Genomic DNA, 27565 nt, shown 5'->3' with positions numbered 1-27565 from the left:
CCAAGTTTAAAGTTGGTTTGTGAATGTCTTCTTTTAATTCCATCAGCATAGCTATGTGACTGCTTGTATAATCTTATTTTGTGGGGTGGAGGGGGAGAATCATCAAAGTCCACATGTTAGACCCTGACCAAGGGGCTCCTCTCCCCACTCTGAAATAAACATATGAGCTCTAGAAGGCTTGAAACAGCAAGTTCCTTCTGGACTTAGTGCTTCTGTATACTGCACTTCCCACCAAAATAAATACATTTTCTACATGGCTCCCTTTCTCCCACCCCGCACAGCCTGCCGTACATACAGTCCTCCTCTATGTATGCCTCCAAATATCTCTACATAGACACCATGCTTGCTTCTCTACCCAGGTACCTTCCTTCTCACACTCAGTCTCCTTTCCCATGCCTTGAGACACACATACAGCCCTTGCCAAACATACACACCCTAGTGTATGTTCATACACCAGCCCTTCCATGCACACTACACATGCACGCGTGCGCACACACACACACACCCCTTTCATAGAACTGTGAAGTCTTAAAGTGACACATCTAGATTATAAGGAGAGAGCCCTGAGTTCACCACTGTTCTTCCGTTCAGGTCTGCCGGCCTTCTAGGGATGAACTGCCAGAAACTGAGGATTCAGATTCTGAAAACAAATGGCAGAAGAATCCAAAATACCAACAAGGTGCCCTCTTCCTGGTGGACAAGGCTGGCATGTGACAGTACACACACAAGCTCTGAGCAGTGGGGCTGAGTGGGTAGGAGGCTTGGGATGATGAGTGAAGCCCAAGGGGCAGGTAAATTGGTCCCTCAGAGTCCCTCGGGTGAGGTCCTAGGGAAGCAAGGACACACAGTGGGGTCCTCCCCATTCTTCCATCTTTCCGCCAATTTCTTGTTTCACTGGAAAACCCAGGTTCTTGCTGCCACTTCAGTTGCTCCTCTGCAAGAGGAAAAATGCTAAAGGACTTCTTAAATGCTAACTTTTGGTTAACCTGAGTTTTTTGGTTAACTTCTGGTTAAACTTGAGTTGGTATCTATCAAAGCATTCATTAGAGAAAGAAAAAAAAAAATGTGTTAGAAATGAAAATAGATCACAGTTGTAGAGAGGAAGGAATTTGTAGATTAATTATGCAGTAAGTGCTAGTGACACATGCAGGGAACATGGAGGATGAAAAGGAAGTACCTTGATATTCCCCTCAGCAGGAATTGGACTCCTGGAGCTCCCCTCTGGGAGTTGGGGAGAGGGGCTTCTCTTCTATCCAGACCAGGCTGCACCTGGGACCCTGGGACCCCAACACTGAGGCCATGCTTCATCCGCAGGTATTAAGCCAGCTGAGGCTCGGCCTTCCACAGAGCAGACTTGAAGACGGTACCCCATGGGGTCACGCCGTGCCCGGCAGTGGATTAGTTGGGACGAGTGGGTCAGACATTCCCCCTTTGTTTTTGCTGTACATGCCTCACGTGTTCATCACACAGGACCACAGTTGAGCATCGTTCTTACTGGCCTCTGGCTATCATGCATTTACAACGCATAGCTAATGAATTAAATTTTACATTAAATCTAAACCAGTGAACCACGTTGCAAATTAATAGAACGTGTCATCATTTACCGTGATGGTGTTTGGAGCCTACCAAATCCTGGATCTGGCATGTACATTGTGGGCCCATTTCCTATCCTCTCTGCACCTATTTCCTCATCTAGAAATTGAGAGTAAGAAACTGCTCCTTGGCACATGGTTAGGAGGCTTTGCGAGCCTACGTGGAGGCCTGTCGTGCAGTGTCTTCTACAGAGGGGTGATGGATACTTGTGTTTATGTGCCATCCTGATCAGTGCATTGAATGTGCATCACTGAGTTGATTAGGGAGGTCTGCCTGCTCAGTGTCATTCCACTCTCTGGCCCAACTGGCCACTCAGGGATTGGCACATGATAGGATTCAGTCCATGGGAGAATCCGGAGGTGGGGTTCGGGTGGGGATCTATGAGCCTGAAAGGATTTGGTTTGGAGCTGCCCGACAGTAATCTTGCTTATAAATGAAGCCAACAAAACAGAATGAGCAACGGAGAGAGACCAGATCCCAGAACAGCTGTGAAGCTCAGTTTACCCTCGGACTATTCAGTTATGTGAGCCAATAAATTCGGCTTTTCTGCTGAAGGCCATTTGAACTGCATTTCTGACAGCTGGGCCTGAGCAAGTGACATTCCCCCGTTAATTTTACCCCTAATGGGCAGGTTTAGATTCTTGGGGACCGTGGGATATTCTGGGGTGGTTAAAAGGGGCAGAGATGCAGTTGAGCCTTCTCTAGGTGATCAGCTCCACCCCACTTCAAATAGGATTCAGCCAGCCTGTGATTATCACCAGAGAGTTGCCAGGGTAGGGAAGAGGGGCAGAGAAGACGTCCTGGTGCCAACACAGTGCCAGGATTTGAGTACTGGGTGGGACTTGCACCACATCCCCAGGGCCAAGCACGCTGGCAGACTGCCACCCAGATGGTCCAGTGGTAACTTTTCAACAGGCTGGAATGGCTCGAGATGGCTTGGGCTGGTTTTTTTTTTTTTTTTTTTAATTAAATTCAGTTTTATTGAAATACATTCACACACCATACAATCATCCATGGTATACAATCCACTGACCACAGTATGATAACATAGCTATGTGTTCATCACCACAGTCTATCTCTGAACATTTTCCTTACATCAGAAAGAACCAGAACAAGAATAAAAGATAAAAGTGAAAAAAGAACACCCAAATCATCCCCCCATCCCACCCCATTTGTCCTTTAGTTTTTATCCCCATTCCTCCACTCATCCATACACTAGATAAAGGGGGTGTGATCCACAAGGTCTTCACAATCACACTGTCACCCCTTGTAATCTACATTATTATAAATTGTCTTCAGGAGTCCAGACTGCTGGGTTGGAGTTTGGTAGTTTCAGGTATTTACTTCTAGCTATTCCAATACATTAAAAGCTAAGAGGTATTATCTATATAGTGCATAAGAATGTCCACCAGAGTGACCTCTCGACTCCATTTTGTGCTGGTTTTTAATTAGTGGAAGGCAGCACATTTTTGTTCTAAGGCACTTCCAAAAGTGTTTGGTGGATGACCAGCCATAATGTTTTAAAATACAGAAAGAGACATTACCAGCAATAGAAAATGAAGAACACTGTATTAATGTTTATTTCTAATTACAAGAAACAGTATCAGTCCCTTATTTGTACAAAAATACCTGAAGGTTTACAATTAGGTTCACGAGCCAAAGAGCTTATGTACAGAATGAAGCAAAGCACATGGAATAAAGGTTTTGTCTCTTTAAGTTAATACCTTTTGCATTCCCTGAAATCTTTTAAACATCGGGCCGTTGTGCAGTCCCTACAGCTTGCGCCGTGACAACTCGATCTACAATGCGCCGGTCTCGCCCCTGGAAAGGTGCACTGATTGGTCAATCTGTTAGGTATTGAGTGAAGAAAAGAGAAGACAAAACATCCAGACTGAGGCACATATTTCTTCAAGGTTTAACAAACGAACTTTCTGGAACTCCAAATCCTGATGTAACAGAGCTGGCCTATTAAACTCTAAATCCCAAAAGCATTTGGCATTTTCCTTCTCAACTTTGTCCAGGTTGCTACATGAATTATTCACTTAGAAAACAAAATCACAGGCAGAGATAAAAATTCAACAGGCTCCACAACAACCCTGAGCTGTCCCCTTTACATTCATGTTGTTTAAATACAAAAATAAAAGTGAAATGTCCTTCAGCCCTTGGTTTGCTGAGCCAGAAGCTAGCAGACTCGAGGGATTTGTTTTCCTGTTTTGTTTTGTTTTCAGGTGGAATTCCCAGCTACCCCGCACAAAGGCAAGTGAGCAAGGGGCTGCAGGAAGGCAGTGGCTGTGCTAAGGCAGTGTACATTCTTTGACAATTCACTTAGGCTGGAAAAGTACAAAAGAGCACGTCAACCATCTACGTACAAAATTGGAATCAGAGTCAAAACTTTTGATCTCTTTAAATAAAACACATAAATATGGAATACTGCAAATCCTAGCTGTCTATTGGAGAGAGGTGTGAGGGAGAGATTATGTCTTAACGGAACTTGTCTACGTAAACAGAAAACAGAAATCCTAAAGGTTCAAAAAAGAAAAGGTTTTACTTCAAACCATTGAAGAGAAACAAAGAATAATGGTATAACCAAAGTCTCCTTCCTTAAAGTGAAGTTCAGTGGAAGCCTGAGCCCGCTCTGAACTTGGCTCTTACCTACTTGTCAGCTGTCTGAAAGGCTAACTGGATATAAAAGGAAGAAAATGCACTTTAGCATTTATGGTTAAAAATACGTTTTACCAAAAATTCTTCAATTTTATAAGTAGACACACTATGGAAAATACTGGAGCATGATCTGAAAACTAAAATACAGTGTTTCTATGTCATAGACTGACTTAGAGCTGTTACATGTTATGGAAGCTTGTCACGTGTCTGTCCTAAACGCGGCATAACAGCTGAAGAGCCAGTAGATGCTGTTCCTCGGGAGCACTTCAGCAGGGTGGGTTTTAGGCTAGCATATATTCAGAGCAAAGAGTCAAATGTTCTATCTCAGAAAAGGAAATCATTTTGTTCACCACAGTAGTCTTTTTGTCAAGGGAGCCCTTGCTGCTTTGCAGAGATCAAAGGTAAATAGCCACTCTCATACATCAAAACTCCGCTAAGGGGAAATGGTAACAAGTGTGGTAACTGGAGGTGGAGTTAGAGGTCAGGGGCGGAGGGGACTAAGCATCTGACTCATCTCCCAGAGCCAGGAGCAAAGTGTTGCGTAACTAGAACTCTTCCATGTCCACAATCATGGTGAAGTACTTCTGACCCCAAGCCAGGGGTGGAGGAGCCTCTAGCTGCCTGGCATTCACTGGCTTATGGGGTTTACAGCAGGATGGAGGTCCTAAAGCAAAGACCTTTAAATGTCAGGTGGTGTCTGTGCCCTTTTATCACCATGGAAACCCACAGGACACCGTGGGATGCAAACCAGGTGCCATTTTCTGTTGAGACCCTGTCATCTCCTGGGGGAGATCAGCTGTGTAACGACTCACACCACCGCGCTGGGCGGTAAGGCAGTGATCACTCTAGAACAGGCTGAAGGCTGTGAAAAATGTGAGGCTGAGTGCCCCCAGCGGAGGCCGTGGCACTGCTGGTAGACTGTGGGTACTAGGTGTGCCTCAGGAAGGCTGGCCTATGTTCCATCAGAGGCCAGGCCAGCCAGACCTGCTTGCTGTGGACAGTGACTCTTCCAGAGAAATAACGTCTCCTAGACTGTGGAGGACATGACATGTTAATAACAGAAGTACTGGACACCTGTGCATAGAGACATGGTTAACAGCCTGCGGTCTGAGCCCCAAAAAACATGCCAAATGCCTACCACAGTTGACACCTTTTATTTAAAAAAAAAGTTTTTCAAGTATACCGGGACGGGGTTGGGGTGGTTTGTTATTTGGGAGCTGAATCCACACCGTGGTCATCTGCAGAGGGGGGAACAGCCCTCTGGAAACACTGGAGGACCCACATTAAGTCTTTGAATTCTGCCCACTTGAAGCTGTTTGTATGTCCTGTATGAACTGAAAAGCCCCATCTCCTCCTAACAGAGGCTGAATACAATATTGAAAACAAAGGAGTGCAAAAAAGTGATCAATACAAAAAAAGTAAACATATCAGTTTTAATTGTCAAGATTATTCCAGGGCAAGAGTCCATTCCGATTACTTCTCCTCGGTTCTTGTTCCTACGTGGCCCAACCAAGATGATCATTCCAGTTTATTCTCCAATTTGCGCTTGGTTTTCCATACCCTGCCTGATTTGGCAAACGCAGAGAAGGAGGCGATCCTGCTGGGTTCTCAGCAGCAAATCATCTCTAGGTCCAATAAACTAGTCAATCTTGGTCAGCTGGCACCGAACGAACCCATGTCTGTCCGGGCTGAGTCCCAACGTGCGGTACAGAAGTGTGTTCTCAGCGGACGTACAGACCTCTCCGTCATTCCAGTGTAACTTCCTCCAGTCTTCAGCCAAGAGCAAAGCTGAGGTCATAAGGCCACGCGGATGCAGTGGTGCTTGAGTTTGCAAGGCAGAACGCCCTTGTTTAGCTGGTAAAAGTCAACAAGCTGGATCAGGTCAGAGAACTTAGTGTTCCCGTCGTCAAGGCTGAAGAACATCTGTCCCTCGTCCTCACACTAGAGAGACAAAAGAACACTTCGCAAGTTAGCGGCCAAACCCTCAAGGAAAGGAAACGGCCCAAATTCAGTGGCAGCTTTGCCCACAGTTGGGATTCCTAATTACATATACACACATGGAGTCAGCCGAGTGGGCTCAAAACAAAATTGTGATGGGAAGTTTGGAGAGCAGCTGTTGCCCTTGGGTGTGCTGCTAAGTTGCTGGTGAGTTCCACGGGCTGAGCCAGTGAGCTCTTCTGGGCCACAGCTGGCTCACCTGTGACATGCACCCCAGCTCAGGTTACATTACCTGTTTACTTTTAAGTATCACTGCCCACAGCATGCCCTACGAAGGATGCCCGGACACAGGCTCTTGTAGTATGGCCTCAGCAACATCTTTACACCCTATGAGGCTCAGTTTGCTCAGTTCTGAAGCAACTGTTGGATTATGGTGAGGGATGAATAAGATGGTGAAGGTAAAGCAGCTTTCCCAGGTCCTGGGGTTTGGTAACTACTTTGATTAAAAGTGAGGAACTAAACAGTATCTCCTGGAGAGTTCAAACTATATTCCTGCCATCTACTTTAACTCGAATTTTAAATTCAATCACTGCAACATGGTGCAGAATGGAAAAGGCATGCTGTATTGTTTTAAACCTCTCAGTAAACTTAGAACCACTCCTTACCTCCCCAAACACTGCTGGACCTAAAAAGCCCACCCCACAGCCAGCCTGTTTTCAAGCACAGAGGCTCCAATCTTGTTGCCTTAAGTCCCATGTTACTCTTCTGATACTGCTAGGATTATTTGGGAGAATGGTATTACATACTCAGTCCACCATGAAATACTTTTGCATTTTATTTTATTTTTATACTTTAGGCTCAGAGAATTAGATTATCCTCTGACCATTTCATACCAGTATCAATAGTATGACATGATTAAAAAAAAATGATTGTGAATGAGGCCCTTGCCCTTGAATGATGACTCCCATGTATACATGTAATCATTCATGGAACCTCAAAACCTGGGCTCAAACCCAGGGTTTTGGTTAATGACAACTAGCAGGGCTGTCCCCCTCACCCTTCACTAGTCCATGGGTTCCTATCATTGCATGGATTCTGGAGACTGAGAGTTTAATAGTTCTGGGGTCAAGGAAGCTTGCAAAATGCCAGGGTCAACCAAGTGAAACAGGCGTGCTTATTGACTTCAAGCTTCCTCTGCTCTCTCTTTGTTAAGGTGCACAGGGAATCTCTGGGAGGAAAGTATGTGCCCATCCTTTTTTGGCAGAATATCTCTTCAGTTTGTGTTCTATAGGAAACACTTTGTGAAAGTTATTACTACATGTGGAATGCATTAGTTCATTATGTAAAACATTTGATATTAATTTTGTATATCTTATCCCCAAATGAACTGTAAATTCTGGAGGCACTAATATATAACACCCAAATCATGAACTAAAATTTGAACTTTGGATTTTGGTACATTACAAAAAAGGGTTAAACCATATTAGACAATTTAACCATAATTGCTTTGTAAAAAAATTGATGTTGACCCATGTATTCTGTAACTATACTTGTGGAATTGTCCAAAGGTAGAATCTGTCTTCTGATCCAAGACCCAAGTGGAATGAGGAATACAATTTCTCATCAGCTGTGAGGCAGTTTTTCTACAACCTTCCTATGTAGCCTGGTTCATACCAGCATAAATCAGCAATTCCTAGATTCAAATGGCCAACAATCAAACCTACTTCACAACCCTACTCACTCCTGTCCTTGTTACTACATGAGCTCATGGCCGCCGCCTCCTTAGTGACTCGCCTTTGCTTCCACCTACCATCTGACCTTGCTCCTCCGTTAGGCCAGGACCCAGGCTAAACAGGTGTGTGGGAGGGTCTCAGTGCAACATGTCACTTCTAGGGAAACACTGGTCCCCATTTCCAATAGCAAACTTCTAAAGACATTCTTGGATAAGTATCTCATCTGTAAGCTGGGAACAGTCTTTATATTTGTTAGTTTATAACTTCAAAATTGCATTAAAAATGAAACTAGAAAGCAAAAAAAAAAAAAAAAAAGGATTAGCATGAAGCATCAATACTTACAGGTAAGATCTGGAAGTTTTTTATTTTCTGGTGATGACATAGTGTAAGTACAAATGCCTTTGGATTACTCTGGCTGTCACGGAGGAGAAAAAGCCTGTGGAGTGGAAAAGAATCAGCTTACTATTTACAATTTAAAAACCTTTAGAGTGATATATATTTATTCAGTATCTGTGTATGTGTGTGTGTGTGCATATGCACACACCTATACACATACTTCCTAATTCTGTCTGATAACACACGCATGAAGCAATGACGCGTTAGTAGCCATGGTATACCGAACCCAGTTTCTAAATGCCTTTCTCCATGTCTCCTTGGAGATATGGCTGACTCCAGGACTGAAACATGGAAAGTATAAGATGAACCTGGAACATCTTGGGCAAGAAAGTAAGTGCTTAATGAATGATGGGAACATGGCAAAAGGACATAGGAGGCAGCTTGAAGCGGCTCCCACTGGCCAAATCTGGGCATCAAAAGAAACAGAAGTAATGGATTATAACCCACTAAAATAAACTGGAATCCACAAATCCATTTTGGTATAGTAAATAAATGATCAAATTAATAGGGTAGAAGGAAAAGCTCTTCCTTAAAGCAGAACACCATCTAAGTATATACAGAAGGACTGACAGATTAGGAAATCACTACTTGGCAATCACCATAGTAAAAATTGATTAAGGAAAAGACCTTCAATGGATGCTAAAACTAGGAGCTTGATGAGAAACAGAATAATCTCATGGTCTCAAAATGTCTCCCCAACAGTACTCCCTACTGTAAGTTTTCAGTGGAGAAACTGGCAGATACCATCCTCACCAGGTGTGCAATTAACATCACCAGTAATGAGACAAGGCAACACTGACTGCTGCTGGCAACTGAATCACGTTCCCCACAAGACATGTTCAAATCCTAACCCCCAGTCCTGTGGACGTGAACTCATCTGTAAACAAAGATCCCACTAAGATGAGGTCAAACTGAGTCATGATGGGCCTGCTAAGAGTCCTTAGAGGGAGAGGAAATCTAGACAAAGACAGACAACAGAGCAGAAGTAGAAGCCACAGGAGGAGAGAGGAGGCGGCAAGATGGCCACGTGCCACAGGCAGAGGCTGAGTTAGGATTGCCAGCAAGTCGCCACCAGAACGCTACATGGAGAAAGCATGGCCTGCGGATTCCTTGAATTTGGACTTCTAGCCTCCAAAACTATGAGAAAATAAATTCCTGTTATTCAAACCAAGCAGTGTGTGGTATTTCTTACAGCAGCCCTGGAAAATCAAGACAAGTGCCTCCTGATGTGAAGCACTGAAGAGGACACAAACAACATCACGTCTGGGGTGTTCCTGCCAAAAATGCATACCCTGAATCTAATCACGAGGACACAGACTGGTTCACCCTCAGGGACACTCTATAATAAGTGCCTGTACTCATGAAACATGTCAAGATTATGAAGGATAAGGGAAGACTGAGGAAAAGGAGACTAAGAAGACACACTAGATTTAGGATTGCATTTAGGAGTAAGATAGTTTATTTTCTTTTGCTATAAAGAATGTAATTAGGACAACTGGTAAAATTTGAGTAGATGTGTATATTGGCTAATATCCATGTTATTTTCCTGATTTTCAAAATTGTACTGTGGTTAATGTAATATAAGTCCTGGTTTTTAGAAAATATATACTGAAATAATTGAGGTTAAATGGGCATTGTGTCACAACTTACTTTCAAATGTTCAGAAAAAAAATAGAGAGAGAGAATGATAAAGCAAATGTGCTCTAACATTAGCAACTGGGGTATCTGGGTAAAAGGTATATAGGAGTTCAATGTATTATTCTTGTAACTTTTCTATAATCTTAAAATTATTTCAAAATTTCCAAAATTAGAAAATCACAAAGAAGCATAACATCACTGCTTTTATAAGAAAAAATCTGGAATCAGCTGATAAGAAAGGAAGGGATATAAGCCCTATAGTCCTAACCCAAATTACAAATAAGAAATGGACTGAGAAAAACATTCTTTAAAGGTATAAGAAATCAAAGTTCAGGAATCAGCTAAGCCATAAGTTTCAAGGTTGTATGTTAAAAAGTAAAACAGTTAAAGATTAGAAAACCCTACACTTAAAAAAAAAAAAAAAAGATTTTACTACAGGATTTCCCAGAGCCTTTAAAATGTTAATATTCTTTGTGACCCTCCAAAGGAGGCTATAGTACTTTCCAAACCTACCTGACCCTACATCCCTTTCCACAGCATTTTACAGGACCCATGTTCTTCAGAATAAACTGGTAAATACCATCTGGCAGTTTGGAAGAGTCAAAGTTAAAATTATGGACCCAGGAGTGAGATGTGTCCCATAGCAGAAAAGCTGAAGTCGCAAGAAGGTCCTATTCCTCCTCTAGGCAGACATGCAAGCCAAGTTCTTCCTTCTCTCTACCTCAAAGCTCCCTTTTCTTTTCTCAAAGTTATTTCATTCCAAATAAACAATTATTACTAGCAGAAACCCAGAGGTTTGTGGGACCTGAGATGCACACACAGAAAAAGCTAGCACTGCCCCTTTCTCATTTATTAATTGCTTGGCAGTGCACCATCTGTCACCACCTGTCTCTTGGAGTTAGGGCCTGGACATCTTGAGGCTACCCCAAAGGCTGAGAGTTTACAGGTGGTACCTGAAGGTCATCTATCTGAAATGCTTCCTAAAATGAACAGCCTAGAGGAATGAAAAGAGCATGGCTTAGGAGGCAGCAAGAATCCTGGATTTGCCATTTACTGGCTTCCTGATCATGGGCAAACTGCCACCTCAGCCTCGGTTTCTTCACCTGCAAAAGAGGAACGGCACCTCTCTTGCAGAACAGTTTGGAAGATCACGGTTATTGCGTATAAAGTGCTTTGCACTCCAGCACTTGGATGGTAGCTTGAAATAATAATGGTCACACCCAGGACACCGCAGAACCCATGAACTGACAAGAGGAGGATAGAGTGCAAAGGTCAAGTAAGCATGACAAGGAATGTGATCCAGCATACCGAGTGGTGAACGTGATCCCAAAAGGAAAGTGGCAAGTACCAGGACATGTTCTCACCTTATTAAGGACTCTTTTTAGTGTGTTCATTAGTTCATCCATCAAAGAATGACAAATTGCTTGTGGCAGGTCCTAACAGCAACAAGAGTAACCCTATAACTAGTGTTCACAAGTGAGGCACTGTTGAAGGTGTTTCACTCCTAACTCATTTAGTCCTCACAGCACTCTCCTCACTTATCCTCATTTTACAAGAAGATGAGGGGCACAGACAAGTTAAGCAACCTTCCCAAGAACATGCCACCACTACACATCCTGGAGGAGCCCCCCTCAGGCCAGCAGGGAAACAGGTATGGTTGAGGCATTCCTTCATGGTATGGTGGATGCCACTACAGTTCCTATAAAGTGCTTGCTGTGCTAACCCCAGGGACGGAACCCCCATCTCTGCCTGTGGGGAAAGCAAAAGCTACCAAGAACTTAAATCTTGGTAAGGAAGTTTCCTTCCAACAAGTGGAGAGGCCTGGCATGCAAAGAGGCCGGCAGGCACAGGCAAAGAGGGTAGTGGGGCAGAACCCGAGAGTGGGGGGGATTGCAAGGAATATGGCCACATGTCCTCTAGTGATGACAACGGGCCACCGAGGACTCACAGCAGAGAGAACATGGAGCTGTGTCTGTGCCCTGGGTTCTGGGATGGGTTGTAGCCAGCAAGATGAGAAGCAGAAATGCCTTCAGGGATAGTGGGATGTGTATGTCCACACACTCAGACACACACACACAGACACGAACACGAGCACGCACACCTGCGTTCATACACGTGAGTTCACGCTCACAGTCGTCTGCACTAGATACTGGGGATTTCAAAGACCTGCCCCCCCCCCTCAGGTTTATTCAAGGCTCTGATGTCCCTTTCTTTCCTGCCCCTCTTTCTCTTTCTAACTCCATATATAACGAGGCTAAAGCTATAGGAAATACTGTTTTTATGAAATCTGTCATTTTCATACCATCTTTCACAGTTGTTTTCTTTGTGTCGTTTGATTCTACATTGGCTTGCCCTTAGTACCTCTGCAGGGTTCAGTAGAGATTAAAAATTATTTCATTTGCCTTGTTTTCCAAACATATTTCCTCCCTAAACACAGGGATCCGCAGAAGATGTGGCACTACTGTCCTGACTCCTGGTTCCAGTCCCGGTCCTTTTGTTTCTGGTTTTCTGGCGCTCCTGAGGCACAACATTTGAAATGACAGTGGTAACCTTAGAGGCTCCAGGGAGGACAGAGGGAAACTGCTGCTAATGCAAGAGGCAGATACCACCCAGGAGGGTTTATTTTGGGGGTGAGGGGGTGAGGTGAGAGGTGATGGTCGTATCTCCTTACCTTTCTGCCCTTGAGACAAAAGTCTTAAAAAATCTGACCAGCTGGGATTCCACTCCAGGAAAAGTTTAAAGACAAATATAGTTTTAAAAAAAATGAGCTGAACCATAATTCACTGGTCTGAACTGTGCTGATTTCACCCAGCCCAGGCTCTCCCACCCTCCTGGTATCTAGTAACAGCGGAGCTGAGGTGGGAACTGATCTCAGAACCACTTGGGAAGCTTCTCCAAAATGTATGTGTCCCATGCCTACCTTCCTGAATTTCAACATGTCCCACTTGCAGGATTCAGATGCCATCGCCATGGCCCTGGCCCCTGGAAGGCACGCTCAGCGACCGCAGCGACAGGTTCAGTCTATGGTGGAACCTTCACTTTTCCAAGCAACTGCCAAGCTAACCAGCTCAGCTTTCTTAAAATTAATTCCACAGGCAATATAGTTAACAGTAACATCCCTAGACACTGGGAGGCTCACATTTAATGCAGATCAGGGCTGGAAGCTGGAAACTGGTCTGTATAAGAAGCCCCAGGGGCACACACACAAACTCAAAGGATGCTCCTGAAGGACAAGTATCAAATGTTAGGCTTTTCTCCCCCAAACATGCTAGAAACTTCAGAGGAGAAACACAATTTTTAATAATTAGGGGTCATTTCTAATGCTTTAAAGGTATTGATCTATGATAAAAGGGACATCTTAAATAAGTAGTTGGGGGACAATTTTATTGCCTCATGGGCAACAAAATAAAATTAGATCCATTCCTTACAGTTTACCAGGATAAATAAATTCTGAACGTATATGAGATCTAAGCAAAAAAAAACTAAAAGCAAACCAAAAACATTAAAAAAAATAATAATAAAAAAGGAAAGAAGGGAGAAAGGGAAGAAGGGAGAAAGAAATATAGAAAGAGAAAGAAGGGGAGAAGGAAGAAGGAAGGAAAGAAATGATGTCAAATATTAGATGATACCATGAATACACTCTTTTATAATCTAGTAGTGGGAAAAGCTTATGTGACTTTGACTCAAAGATCCAGAAGGATACGGGATAGAAAAGATAAATGTAACCCACAAAATTTATTTAAAAAAACCTTTTGCTAACCAAATACCACAAGCAGAGCTAAAGCACAGATGACCAACTGGGAAAAAGTATTTGCAACTTTAAGAAACTGCTTTGAAAAATGGCAAAATATATAAAGACTTCAGAATTGCAAAATGGAAAAGAAACATACATGGCCCTTAAGCATATGGCAAGAGGCTCAGCCTCCTCATTTGCATGAGAGAAACGCAAATCACAGCTATAATATCAGACTGGCCCAAATCCAGCCACGTGCCTACCCTCTCTCTAAAGAGACCGTGGGAAAACAGTCACTTTTGTAAACTTCTGGTGGGACTACCATGTGGTACCAACGGTCCAGAGAGTGATCTGGCGAGATCTTACAATATTGCATAAGCATGTGCCTTCTACCTAATACTCCCACTTCTAAGAATTCACCAGCAAAGAAATGAAATGATGTAGCACTGTTTGTCCTAACACAACATAAGCCTGGAAACAACCCAAATGTCCTTCCACAGAGCACTGATTGAAAAAATGATGTTCTGTCTACATCATAGAGAACATGGCAGCTGAAAAGGAAATGAGGGAGAGCTCCGTCCACTGCTGTGGAACGTGGCTCCAGGCACTGCGTCAAGTGGAAGAGGGGACACAGCAATTACAGCCTGCCAGCTTTTGCTTAAGGAAGGACAGCATATGAAAACAAGCGTGTTTTACCTACATCTTTCAAAAGAAACAATGCAAGGATAAATGAAAATGAATAAAAATGGCTACCAAATGGGGGCAAAGAGTGGGGCAGATAGGGAGTGTGCCTTATTTTGTAGTTTTGACTTTGGAGTCATGGAAATGATTTGTATCATTTAAAAAGCAGCATTGAACCCACAAGGAAAATAAATCCAATCCACTCCCCAAAACTGAAAACAAATGAACTTGACTTGCTAACAGTTTGGTGACAGGACAACAAAGAAGAGTTATTTCATGTGACTTTAATCACGGTATTTTAAAATATCCTGCCTAATGCAAATATTCCTTAAGGATTAAAGGAACTGCAAATATATCACACCCTGACTTCAGTAATTTTATTGCTAGCAGTAATATCAGTATAGGTATTTTCCAACTGTTTTTTACACACAAACACACACACACATATGGTAGGATAAAGCAATTAGGTTAATGTCATTAGGAATCAAGATTTTCAGAGAAAGATGCAATAAAATCAAAGTAGTAAAATCCTATCATCTTAAATTTGGATTTGCAATTATCATTGTGAACCCATGATTTATTTTTCTGTGCACTGTAAAGACCTACAGATTGTGCTTCCCAAATACCATCTTCCACTAAAAAGACTCAGGACTCCTACGTGAAGTGAACCACGTGAGCCATATCCATCTTGTTTTACCTGAAGTCAAACATTCTTAGTCAAAAGGACTAAAAAGGGGCCAACTTGGAAGCACCTCTACTGGCCCAAGAGGAGTCAAATTAAGCATCAAGAAGAATAACTTTTTAATTGAAATAAACCAAACACATAAAATTTATGAGTTCACAACGATGGTTAAGAAGCAAACCAACCAACCCCATTTGTCTCTAGTGGAAGATGACGGAGCTCCAACTTATTATGCAGGCAATTGACAAGAAGAATCAAGCATTTAGCTGCCTTTTCTGTATGGACTGTATTTCAAGAAACTAGATATGTGATGAGGGAAATTTTTCAGCTCATAAATAAGGGAATGAGAGAATCAGAAAATGGTTATTTTGTAATCTCTAATCAAATTTACCAAACCTGGGCAAGATCACCAGTGGCTATTAATTAAAACCATGAGGGCAATGGGGACAGGGAACTGGATAAAGGCAGGGTCAGGCCAACAACCCCTGAACCCACAGAGCAATCTTTAACATCACTACAAGAAGGGGAACCAGACTTTATGTGCTTCTCAACTTGATGCAAGGAAAGAGCACAGCCGCATCTCTGAAGTCCTCCCACCAAAGGAATGAATCTGAAGCTAATCAAGCCTCTACCCACCAGTTTATAGAAAATAAGGTGGGGAGTGGGGGGAAGGGGCAGAGGAACATGTTAAAAGAAACCTCAAGGATGCAATCAGCCAAATAAAGAATGTGGGATATCCTTCAAGGCAAAGGACCCATTTCATCAACAAACAAAATATATGAAAAAAAGTTTTAAAAAATTAAAAAAGAAAACAGGGTGTGAGAGAGACTATTACATTAAAGGGGACTGAATATATGTATCAACCAGTTGCAGTTTGTGGATCCTGATTTAAACAAACTGAATTTAAAAGAACACTTCTTAGGCAACAGTTGGAGAAATTTGAACATGGACTGGATTTTGAACATGGACTGGATTTTAGATGATACTAAGGCATTCTAGTTTACGTTGTAAAGATATGGTATAATGATATTGTAGGTATGTCAAAAGAAAGACATCCTCAAATTTTTGAGACACACTGAAATACATTTACTGGGGAAAATTGGAGATGTCTGGAATCTCCTTTAAAATACTCCCAACAGAAGGAAGAAAAGAAAAAAAAAAATTACAAGGGGAATAGATGAAATAAGATTTGCAAATCCTTGCCAGATAATGTGTTAAGTGCACCATCATTATACTATTCTCTATTATGTAAATTAGAAATTTTCCATAATAAAATCATTTTAAATGGAAGACAAAAGGATTGCTCTTTGAGCTCAAGAACTTCCAAGAACCTGTTTTTTGAGCAGAGACAGCTTTGACAGGGAAGGGGCCAGGGCATCTAACTCCGAAAGGAAAGCCAGAGGGTATCATTACTGCCTCATTACTGTAGTAATGGCTCCCAATAAATCCCACTTCCCTGTATCCATGGCCTTGGGTAGTTTCCTCCTGTAGTGATAGTGGTTAGCTACAAGATTTTCTTTGGCCAATGGGATATTAGCAAATGTGATGCAAACAGAGACTTGAGAAGTGTTTATGTACTGGGGTTTGACTTCTCTTGCTGCTCCTGGGGAGCCTGCAAGTGTCCCCAGGGGAATAATCCCAAACCAGCCTGCTGGAAACATGGGGCCCAGTCACTTCCTCACCAAAGCCACCAACAGTCAACACATCAACAAGACACATGAGGGAAGCCAGCCAAGATTGTGCAGCCTCAGCTGAGCTGGCCCCCTTGAGAAGAGTCACCCAACTAACCCTAAGACTTGTGAAAAAGAATGTAGCTTGGTTGTTTTAAGCCATTAAGGTTTGGGGTAGTTTGTTCTCAGCAAGAGCTCACTGATAGATACAGTAATGCATAAATCAAAAGGTGCAGGCAAATATATATATAATTTACCAACACTGCTTTATTAAGTAAAAATAAGTAGCTTGTATTCTTGGTCTGATGTCATCAAAGAAGTACAGGATAATTAGAGATAAAACTATGGATGGAATTGGATGGAGCTGCCCTTTGGCCACTTCTAGCTGTGCAATCCGTATATAACACTTAATCCTCCAGGCCTACATTTGCTCCTCTTTAAAATAAGGATGAAATTACTGCCTACCATGTAAGGATGCTCTGAAGAATTAAACAGAATAAATATCCAGCAAATGAAACCTCAAAAACGGATCGCTCTCATTGGTGGTTATTTCCTTACCCATCCACAAGTCCTTGCTGTTTAATGATCCTGTGTGATTCCTCCCTGGAAATCCTGCCGTGGAACCAGTGTTGTGTCCTGTGAATCACTGTTGGGGGGAAGGAAAAGGGAGGTTAGGGTCTTGGTACCTCCACAGAGCTGCTTTCTTAAAAGTACAAACAACTCTTGATAAACTCGCAGCCCCTTAATTCCCACCAGTCCACGTTTCGTGGGTGCACACAGGGAAGGGATAACCTTGTCAGGCTTTCCAAGGACACAGAGGGAGGGGGCAGAGCTGGTTTATTTTCTTTACGAACCAAAATATCAGACCAACGTGCCATGTTTACCTGTGCTTAGGGTAGAAGGGTGGAGGGGACTTTGGCTACCTAGGACATTCATCCGCGTGCTTCGCTTCTGCAAAAGAAATCCCCAGGTTAGCACGGAAGACAACAGATGGACATGGCTAACAGGTCACCCTTTACAGAAAACCTTGGGGCTGGGGGCTCGGCCAGGATAACAGTGGCTCTTTGCCCACAGAATGAAAGCTGCTTGAAGCCCCTAACCGATCACTGAAAAGAAAAAGCTTGTGGGGCACAGCTGTTAAGAACAAAACCAAAAACACCCCCCACCGGGTGTACTTCTAGCTATCCAAGTCGTCAAGTAGAGACTCTTGTTTCTCACACAGAAAGTACACAATGAAAATGCCAAGAGAATCCAGATAACGTAGGAGAGAACATGAGCCAACTGCTAAACTCGAGCAGTTCTCCCAACACTGCTCAGCGGAATCCCTGTGCTCCAGAGGCTCCCCATTTCCTACGGACCCAAAGCTGAAGTTCAGGGAATGCTTTACAAGCCAGAGCTCCAGGCTCACATTGTGTACATGGTCTTGAAATCTCAAAAACACTTGAAAAGTTGGTTGATGTTCTTCCCATATGGAGATTAACACCTTGAGCCTCAGGAGTGAAATGACTGTCTAGGGCCGTGGTGTCAGGGCTTTTCGGCCTAATTGTAAGGTCTGTACCCTGTCCGCTCCACCAACTGACGGACACCTCAGCAGAAATTGGACATGAGCCACGGAGGCCACAGGGCCCTGGAATGTGGAGGAGCCCAGAAGTACATGCTGCCTCTTGCAGTTGAGAACTCAAGGCCCCTCCACCCCTTGGCCCCTCATCTCCTGGCCAACACCCACAGAACCGTTCTTCCGGGAGAAGACCCAAGCAGTGGGGACGCCCATACGGACCCAGGGCAATGGCCTTACCCTCCAGGCATGGCCCTCTTCTAGGGCTGCACTCTCAGCCTCTGCTGGATTCTCTATCACTCTTCCTGTTTGCCCAGAAAAATCCATTGCCACGAGAGAGTTCTCAGAGACACTGCGCTGGAAAATAAAGGCCACGCTTCCTTAAAAGGCAGGAAAACGAACCATAACAGTGCACAGGGAATCCTGGTGTGAAACAATCACAAGGACGGATGGTCCCGAGAGGGTGAAAGGGAATACCTCTCCCACCTCCTCCAAACACCCCTAGTTGAAATTTCACTGGCGTAAGGATGAAAATTCAGTGAGTAGAAAATGGCATTTATTTTTCTTAAGAAGAACAAGAAATGTTCCAATCCTCTCGTGGTACTTGAAGGCTGCTGCTTAGGCCAGCTGGGGCTGGTAGGACTGGGGCCATAAAGTCTTGAACAAGCTGCCTACCCTACGCTAAAACACAAGACAGGAAACACCAAGGGTGAGCCCAGGACTCTAGCCACTAAGCCATCCCCTGAGGGATGTTAGTTCAGGGAAGTACTGGGACTCTTTCTGGGGCATAATCTGACACCTCACAGGGATTTTGAAGACCCTACTTGGAGAGGATGAACTGTGTCTGCATCTTTGAGCAGCAAAGTAAGTCCTGAAAATACAAAGAGTCCACAAAATCTCTAAATTCTCAGCAGAGAATGACTTCAGTGTAAGGGCCAACAGCACCCATGAGTTAAAAGGAACAGAAGCCAAAGCCAGGTAAAGCAGTTCTTCAGTAGAGCTGAAAGGTGCTGTTCATGTTCTTCGAGGGTTTAAATGGAGCCAGCTACCTAAGGGACCTTGAGGGGGAGATGCAGGGGTGGGGAGAAGGATGGGAGAGGAATTTACTCCTCCTGTGGTTACACTACTGAGACTACAAAATCATTATCCTAGAAAATGAGCTTTTGTGGTACATCCTGGTTTTCCTGAAACGCATATGTTTCTGGAACTTCTCTTGGCTCCCCAGGCTGAAACATGGTGCTCAGAACACATCCTCATGCAGCTGAAAGGAAACCTGAATTCTGAAAAGAACCCCTTTACTTACCACTGGCGTTGAGAAGGGGGAGAGCAAGGCTTTCCTCTGCTGAGGGATTCTGTAATTCTGGTAGAGGAGCATTCCATACTGAAAGAGAAAGGCCTGAGTCAGTCACCAGTGCGTTGTGAACCCCCAAAGCCTCAGAATGTGGCAAACCTCATGACAGCAAGTGGCAATGCCAAATACAGCACAAAAAGCCTGCTAACAGCTTCTGTGAACTGCAGGACAAACATCCAATACAGCATGCTTCTCTCAGCCCTGCTGCTACTGTCACTCCACACAAGACCCTGACTGACTGATTTTGGAATGTGGGGAGGGAACAAGGACGGCAATAAGACATAATAACTGTAAGACTGAGAACCACAGTTCACTTTACTGAGTATTGCTAGGGGCCAAGTACTCTTCTAAGTGTTCTGTGTTACATCATTTAATTCTCTCCAGTTTATGAGATTTGTACTATTATTATCCCCATTTCATAGATACGTGAACTGAAGCACAAGGAAAAGAAGCAAGATAGCAAAGGTCATGTTAAAGTAAGGAGACAGGGTTTGAACGTTCACGGCCTGTTCCAAAGCCAGTACTCATTCTATCCACCAGCCTCACCTACCCAACCAGTGCAGCACTTCATGCTTTATTTACTCTGACAATAAGCAGCAAGGGCTCTGTGAAATCTTGGTATCTTCCAACATCCCAACTTACACTCTCAAATTAACCACCCAAACCACTCAGAAAAAGGAGAAAAAAAGAAAAAGTCAGAAAGAGAAAAGAAAGTTATCAAGCAGGTTGTATCTCCTTCTTGAGCTCCCTTCATGGGGTGTAAACTCAGTTTCAATTTTATGTCCTACAGCCATTTATTTATTTCTAAATTTTTTTAGAATATGATGAAGGTCTAACATAGGTATAATTGTACTTCCATGAGAGGAGAAGAGTGAGAATGGGGAAATATACTTGGAGATAATGGTCAAGAATTTCAATTACCAAAATTGAAAAACAGATACCAAGCTACAGATTCATGGAGTAAGACAGATAGAAAGAAACACACATCCAGGAACATTATAGCAAGACTGCTAAAAAAGAGACAAAAGAAAAGGTTAAAGGCAACCAGAGAAAAACATACATCACTTCCACAGGCACAAATAGAAGATGGACAGCTGAATTTAAAAAAACAAAAAATCCAAAAAACATAAATGATGAGGGCTAGAAGACAATGCAGTGCACGAAAATGCAGAAGGAAATAACCGCCAACTCAGGATTCTGTAACCAGTAAACAGATCCTTCAGTAATGGAGGTGAAATAAAAAAGACTAGCAGACAAACAAAAATTGAGAGGATTTTATTGCCAGCAGGTCCACACACAAGAACTGCTAAGTGGAGTTCCTCTGGTTCCAGAGAGAAGAATGGAAATTCAGGAATGAATAAAGTGCAAATATGTAGTAATTAAAATAAAAATTAAGTATACAAAAGTAACAATATATGTCTTAAGAGGTTTAGACACTTAAGAGAATTGAAATACATGCTAAAATAATTGAAAAGGGGTGATGGGATAAATGGAGTCAAAGGGTCCTTATTTTGGCCTTGAAGTGGTAAAAGTACTAATTTCTATTAAATTTTAATAAGTTAAAGATGTTTAATAAGTTAGGGTAACCACTAAAGCATAATAAAAAATGAATAAGCAATAGATCAACAGAGGGGAAAAATATAAATAAGAATACTTGACTTAGCTGGGGGTGGCAAAGAGGGGAGGGGAAGGGGAGGGGAGGGGGAAGGGAATACAGGGTAGATGGGACAAATTGAAAATAAATAGCAAATGGTATATTCAAACACAAATACTATTAATTATAACATTAAATGACATAACTAAATCACAATAAACATTCTAACTGAAAGATAATTACACTAAAGTAAAAACAGAAAACAAAAACCAATTGTAGTATGCTTTTAAGAGACATACCCTAAATACTTAGTAAGGTAGAAAAAAGAAAAAGAAAAATCATGAAAACACTAATCGAAACAAAGCTGAGGTAGCTATACATTATATATCAGACAAATTAGACTTTAAAATATGAAGCACTATTAGACATATTTTATCATCTCATAATGACAAAAGAATAAGATCAATGTATTAGGAAGATATGAATATTCTAAATTTATGTGCACCTAATAACATATCTATATGTGTGAGCTTAACATATGTATGTATATATATGTGTATGTATACATATGGTAAAATTTAATCCGTTTGTTCAGGTTTTCTATGTCCTTGTTTCTGAGAGCTAGCTTTAAATCTCCCCTATGACTGTGATTTTCCTGTTTATCATTTTAGTTTTACAGCTATGCTTTATAATTTTAAAGCTGTGTTATTAGGTGCATATAAATTGTGTATATGTGAATTAGTTTTTTCCCTTCTTTACTCTTTCTTTGGTTTTAATTTCATGACTTTTTAACAGTATTTTGAAAAGGATACTTAAAGGTCATTGATTTTAAGCCTTTTCATACAAAACTAAAAATTTGCTTAAGCTTTACTTTAGTTGCAGTTATTTTATGTTGTGTTTTTATATTCATTCAGTTCAAAATATTTTCTAATTTTCTTGTTTTTTCATCCTTAACCCATTAACTGTTTTGTGTCTCTTTAAGTAGATAAAAAATGGCTACCTTATTTGCATTGTATTTTTTAAATTTATTTCTCCTTTCCTAGAGAAGTTCAATGGTTTTCATTTGTGTTTATTTTCTGAGCTTCACAACTATGAATCCATGCTCTCGTCCATTTACGTTCGCTGGGGGTGGGGGTGGGGCTTTGTAGTGGTAGTTTTTTTTGCATAAGCTCTTTATATTGTTTAGACAGTAACCCTTTGTTTATCAGATGTAGTATAAATGACCTTAACATTTTATTTTCCTTTTTATCTAGTTGTGTTGGTTTTAAAGAAATGTTCATAGCCCAATCAATGTCTTTTCCTTTATATTTTCTTGTATTGCTTCAAAAGAAGAAATTATGATACAGAGATAATTTTCCCTTCTTTTGCAATAGATATTTCTCATTTCTTATTGATATCAAATGTATATCAATAAAGAAAAAAATGGGTATCAATAAAGAAAAAAAGGTGATGGGTGCTGTTTTGCTTCTGTCTATAACAGGACTAGAGAGACGGTCCCACATCTAGTGCTAACTGTTGACTGTACATAGTCAATATTTGTGTGTTAAGAAACATCCTTTCTGTACATTAGGTTAAGAGTTTAAAATCACAAATGGGATTGAGCTTCAGGGTCTAATGAAAAGCTTTCACAATTTTTCACTATGTAAAACAATACTCTAACAGAAGGGTTCTACGTTGCCATTTATCTATTGTGTTGTAATAGCTTCCTTTTGATGTTTCCTGCTTTTCATTCCTGCAATGGTATCTGACTGATCACAACACCCCACACTTCTAATAAAATGCCAAATTCCTTTATCGTATCTTTTAATGAACCCTTTTACATTTCTATTCTGAAACGAGATGGCATGCAAGTTTATTTCTTTGTGCCACCTTTATCATGGTTTACAGTCAGGGAAGAAGAATGACTTGGGGAGCCTGTTTAGTGGTAGGTTTTGGGCACCTCCAAACATACAAAATGAATTTAGGACATACTTTCTAACTGAGGCAGTTAGCATCTTGTAGGAGACGCATATACAGTCCAAGTAAGTGCTGTTAGTAGTACAGATATTAAAGGAGAGGGGATCGTAATTATCTGGATGGTGAGGGATAAGTCTTCACTCGCAAGGCCACATCTGGGCAGGTTCTTGAAGGATAGCAGGTGTGTGTGAGCAAAGCCTTGGCTGGCGGTGGTATTCCAGGTTCTATCACAGGTCACGCAGCACAGAGAGTAAATACTCCTATAGTTTAGCAAAACTCACTTTTTAAAAAACAAGGCCCAATTCTTCCACAATTTTCAACTTCAAGGTTTTTCTGTTCTTGCAAGGAATATCCATTTCATCTTTATTTCAAAATATAATAGCAGGTGGATATGCATACTATGCCTCCACTTTCTTCATCTTTAAAATGACTGGTTTTAATGGAACTCCCCTCATTCCTATCTTGATATATTTTGGGGAGAAAATGTATTTCCCCTTGTTTCTGTCTGCCAGTATACAAGAGAAAAGTTTGATTTTGTAATTCCTGCAGCATGGTTGAAAAGCCTGCTAATGCACCGAATCGGCCAGCAGGGGGAGGAGGAGGCAGGAGGGAACGGGTAGCCCTGGGTTTTCAAACTACCTTGCATGGACGCACTTCAGAAATTCAGCAAATGGTGAAACGTTTCTGAGTAAATAAACATGTGAGGTGCTGTGTGGTGGTAACTGTGTCTGTTGGGTGAGTATTTCTGTCTCTCGGTCTCCAAATCAAGCAGTGGGACTATAATTCCTGGGCCCCTTGTCACTGGGTACAGTGTGGGTAGAAGTGACACTCGTCACCCTCAGGCTCAGGCATTTAGCTGGAGATGAGCAACCTTCCTATGCTCCTTTTTTTTCTGTCACGGCAGAGTCTGCCAACATACAAGACGGTGGCCGCTATGTCAGCCTGGGGCTACCGAGGGCAGAGACAAGCAAGCCACGTGATTGGGGATTGCTTTCTACTTAGGAATAATCTGATTGTATTATTTGTTCATCTTTTCCATCTGTTTTACAAATTGGGAAATTATAAAAGATGTATAGGGAAAAAAAAGAATTCTACAAAGAACGGAATTTGAGAACCATATGACTTTAGACATCATTTTGCAGGGAAGAGAGTGAAAGGAAAGGTCTAAATCATTGCTTTCTTCACAATTTAAGATTTTACAAAGGAATATACTTTAAGATTTTACAAAGGAATACAATTTTTGAAAGAAAAAACAACTGGTTTCGAATGATGTAAGACTGGCAACTCATTTGCCAAGGAACATGATCTACATATACACACACCAAAATGAACAATCACCCACCATTTGATATCTACAATATTTTACAAAATGAAGGGTATTTTAACATTAACACAGTAAAAAGGACACAGCTTTACCATGAATACAATTAGCTTCATGTAAAGCATTCTACCCTGTCCTTTTGTTTCCTTTTGCCGTGGACTAGAAGAAACTTCACCCCACTCTTACTTGTCAAGAGGTCTGGCTTGCAGGAACCATGGGTCTAAATCCTGCATCCAAAGAGGCTGTGAACTTGAGTGCTGGCATTCAAACAGGTGGGACACCATCAGGCGGGGGAAGTGCTGAGCCCATGCTTTAGCCACTCCCTCAATCTGGCTTGTGATTCCTAAGCGTTTCCCATCTTGGGATTCCAAATCTTCAGCAGGTCCTGTATCTCAGTAAGCCTCTTTCACCTCATCTGTACTCAGGGCTGAGTCCTCCCTGGGAAGATTCGATGTCATAAAACACACGAAGCCCTCGGCCCAGTGCTTCACCTCCTGCAAGCGCCTCAACAGCAGCCAATGTTGTTACTTTTGCACTGCTTTTAGATGACTTTGTTTCCTGCATCTAGCTTGCTGCTTCTCAGGGTTGCTGAGAACCTTCTCTGTTTCAGACACTTTCTTCTGCAGTTCAACAGCATTTGTGCGGAGGAGGTTTGCTGTGCTTCTACTAGACTGCCACTTTGCTGAACATCTACTTTAATTGCCTTTTCGATGTCAGATTGTTAAAAACCAAAGCAACCACTCATTATCAAATCTTGGGTTGATAAAGCAAGACCTCCCTCTCGGGGGAGAATGTCTATAGCAGTTTAAGAAAATTCTAGAAGATGGAGGGGGAGGGAAGGTGAAAATAGGTGATTGTAACCAAGTTTCAATACTCCTTTTAAACAAACAATTTAATAAGAAGGACTGAGGGACAAAAGCAGATCTTATCTGGACAAAAGCAGATCTTATCTGCTGGCTCAATACCCTAAGAGCATCATTCTGCAAAGCTGAGTCTAGCCACCCTAGGTATTTTCTATGTAGGCCCAAGCGACAAGATTTTCTTTTTCCTCAAAGGAAATGTACCTGTGTGGGTAATTAAGATACAGAAAGGCATTAGGTTTATTCAAAATAATCTAAGTCTTTCCTTTCAAAAAACCCCTGGGATTTCAATGCCACAGAAATAGACAATTCAATATTGCTAGCAGGAATCCATGATCAACCACTGTCCAGAAGTGGTACCTGGGCAGAGTTTGGTACAGTGGAAAGGCAACTCTCTGTGCTCCAGGATCTGGGATCTCCACCTAGATGTCTGTCTTAAAACAAGGCATCCTTTACTTCATCCAGATCAGGACACAGGACATCAGAGCCACTTTTAGGGGACAAGAGTTACTGAGGGGCTAAAGCTACAAGAGCTCTCTCACCACCTGCTACAGACAAGTCCTTCATATCATCCATGAAAAGCAGGAAACCGAACATTTACTTGGTCTGTGCCGGTGAGACACCCAGTGGAGGCTCCATCTTTGAGGGAATTACGTAGATTAATTAGTCCAAACTCCCATTCAGGGGACAATGACAGCCCCCTGGCAGGGCCACGGCCTTGAGTCATCTCTGGGTCCCAAACAGCAAGCAAGTGGGAGATGTGGTTTCGAAACAGGAAAACCAGAGCTGCAAGTTTGGGTGGTTCCCATTTTCATCCAACACATTTATTTTTCTGAGCATCTATTATGCTGTGAGCTCTAAGCAGTGCCTGACCCCCGAGAGGAGTGTGGAGCAGAGCCAGGCCAACTGATGCCCAGACCCCACGGCCAGGTGCAAGGAGCAAGCATATGGAGGTGTCAGATTCCTGACGCCCGGGTTGAGGTGGCAGCGGCTGTTGATGAACTTGAGTCAACACTCATACCCAAGAAGCACCCTGTCCAAGTATCAGGCCCAAGAGAAGAGAAGACATTTTATTGGGTTTCCCCAATGCTTTTCATGGCACAAGTCCATGGAACAAAATACACCCCGTTCTGAAGGCAGTGTGTGGGTACAAGGTGGGGGAGCCATTCAAACCTAATCTTGTAGTTGTCCTTTTCCTCTCTTTTGCCAAGAACATTTGAGAAGGGAAGTGGGAGGGAGACGACATGTTGGAATGCTATAAGGCATTATACAATTCTTGCCATCATTGGCTTTTCTATCACCCTATTTAATGAAGGCCAGAGAGCTCCAACTATAACTCTTGAGGATAGAAAGTTGTGCCTTAACTCGTACTTCACTCGAGACTGGGCTGTAGAGCCCCAAAGGTCCTCTGAGACCTGCCCCTGCCACGTTCGTTCAGCCCAGACCCTCATCCTCCTATAAGAACGTCACCTTCAGAATTATCCTTAATGTCTTCTCGATCTGTGGGTTATTGGTCAAGGTACAGGGATGCAAAACACAACCTGCAGGATCACATTCAGAAGTGGATTTGCAATTTTCAGCAGCTCTTGGGGAGGGCCAGAAAGTGGAGGTGAGGAAAGGGGTTCTGGAGCCACAGGTTGGGGTTCTAATCTGCAGCCACACCTTGGGCAACTGCCTCTGTGGGCCTCAGTTTGCCATCTGTAAAATGAGGATAACAACCACTTCTCTGTCACAGAGCTTGTGAGGATTAAATGATATAATAGGTATAAAGTGACAAGGAATGACTGGCCCATACATAGCAAGTGCTCAAAAAATGTTAATACTATGTTAATGTTAACATATTACATCACATTACACTAATGTTAGTAGAACAGTGATTACTATTATCATTGTTAAGCTCTGCCCACTTCCTTTTCTGTGAGTAGTTTTGTTAAGAGTCAAAGGAGAGATATTCTGCTCCTTTTTATTCGTGGTAACAACTGGTTAATAATCTGCTACCTCGACTTATTACGTATTACCAAAAGGAATTATAGCTTTCTCTTTAAAAGAGTGTGCTACCATTTTACTTTTTCAGTTCTTTTTTCAGTTTTTCCAAAATAGATGATACATTTGCAAGATTCAAAAAATCAAATAAAAATATATGAAATTTTGAAGTTTCCCTCCCACCTCGGTCCCCCATGTGCACAATTGCATCTACCCTCTC

General features: G+C 42.2%; 1 protein-coding gene across 3 annotated transcripts in view; it reads right to left on the bottom strand.

The window, feature by feature from the left end:
- Positions 1–3150: 3150 nt before the first annotated feature.
- Positions 3151–27565, bottom strand: part of GRB10 (growth factor receptor bound protein 10) — a 221562-nt gene continuing 197147 nt past the window's right edge. For all 3 annotated transcript variants that reach the window (XM_037837172.1, XM_037837173.1, XM_037837175.1), the window contains 6 exons: positions 19584–19661; positions 18521–18637; positions 17610–17676; positions 17284–17371; positions 8268–8361; positions 3151–6195 (listed from right to left, as the gene is read on the bottom strand). In XM_037837172.1, the coding sequence (XP_037693100.1) occupies positions 6049–6195; positions 8268–8361; positions 17284–17371; positions 17610–17676; positions 18521–18637; positions 19584–19661 (591 nt within the window). In that variant the 3' untranslated portion in view covers positions 3151–6048. The remainder of the gene's footprint in view (positions 6196–8267; positions 8362–17283; positions 17372–17609; positions 17677–18520; positions 18638–19583; positions 19662–27565) is intronic.

Source organism: Choloepus didactylus, chromosome 5 (genome assembly GCF_015220235.1).
Source record: "Choloepus didactylus isolate mChoDid1 chromosome 5, mChoDid1.pri, whole genome shotgun sequence".
Lineage (NCBI taxonomy): Eukaryota > Metazoa > Chordata > Mammalia > Pilosa > Megalonychidae > Choloepus > Choloepus didactylus.
Note: the sequence above shows the minus strand (reverse complement) of the source record. Positions and strands in the feature narration are given on the sequence as shown.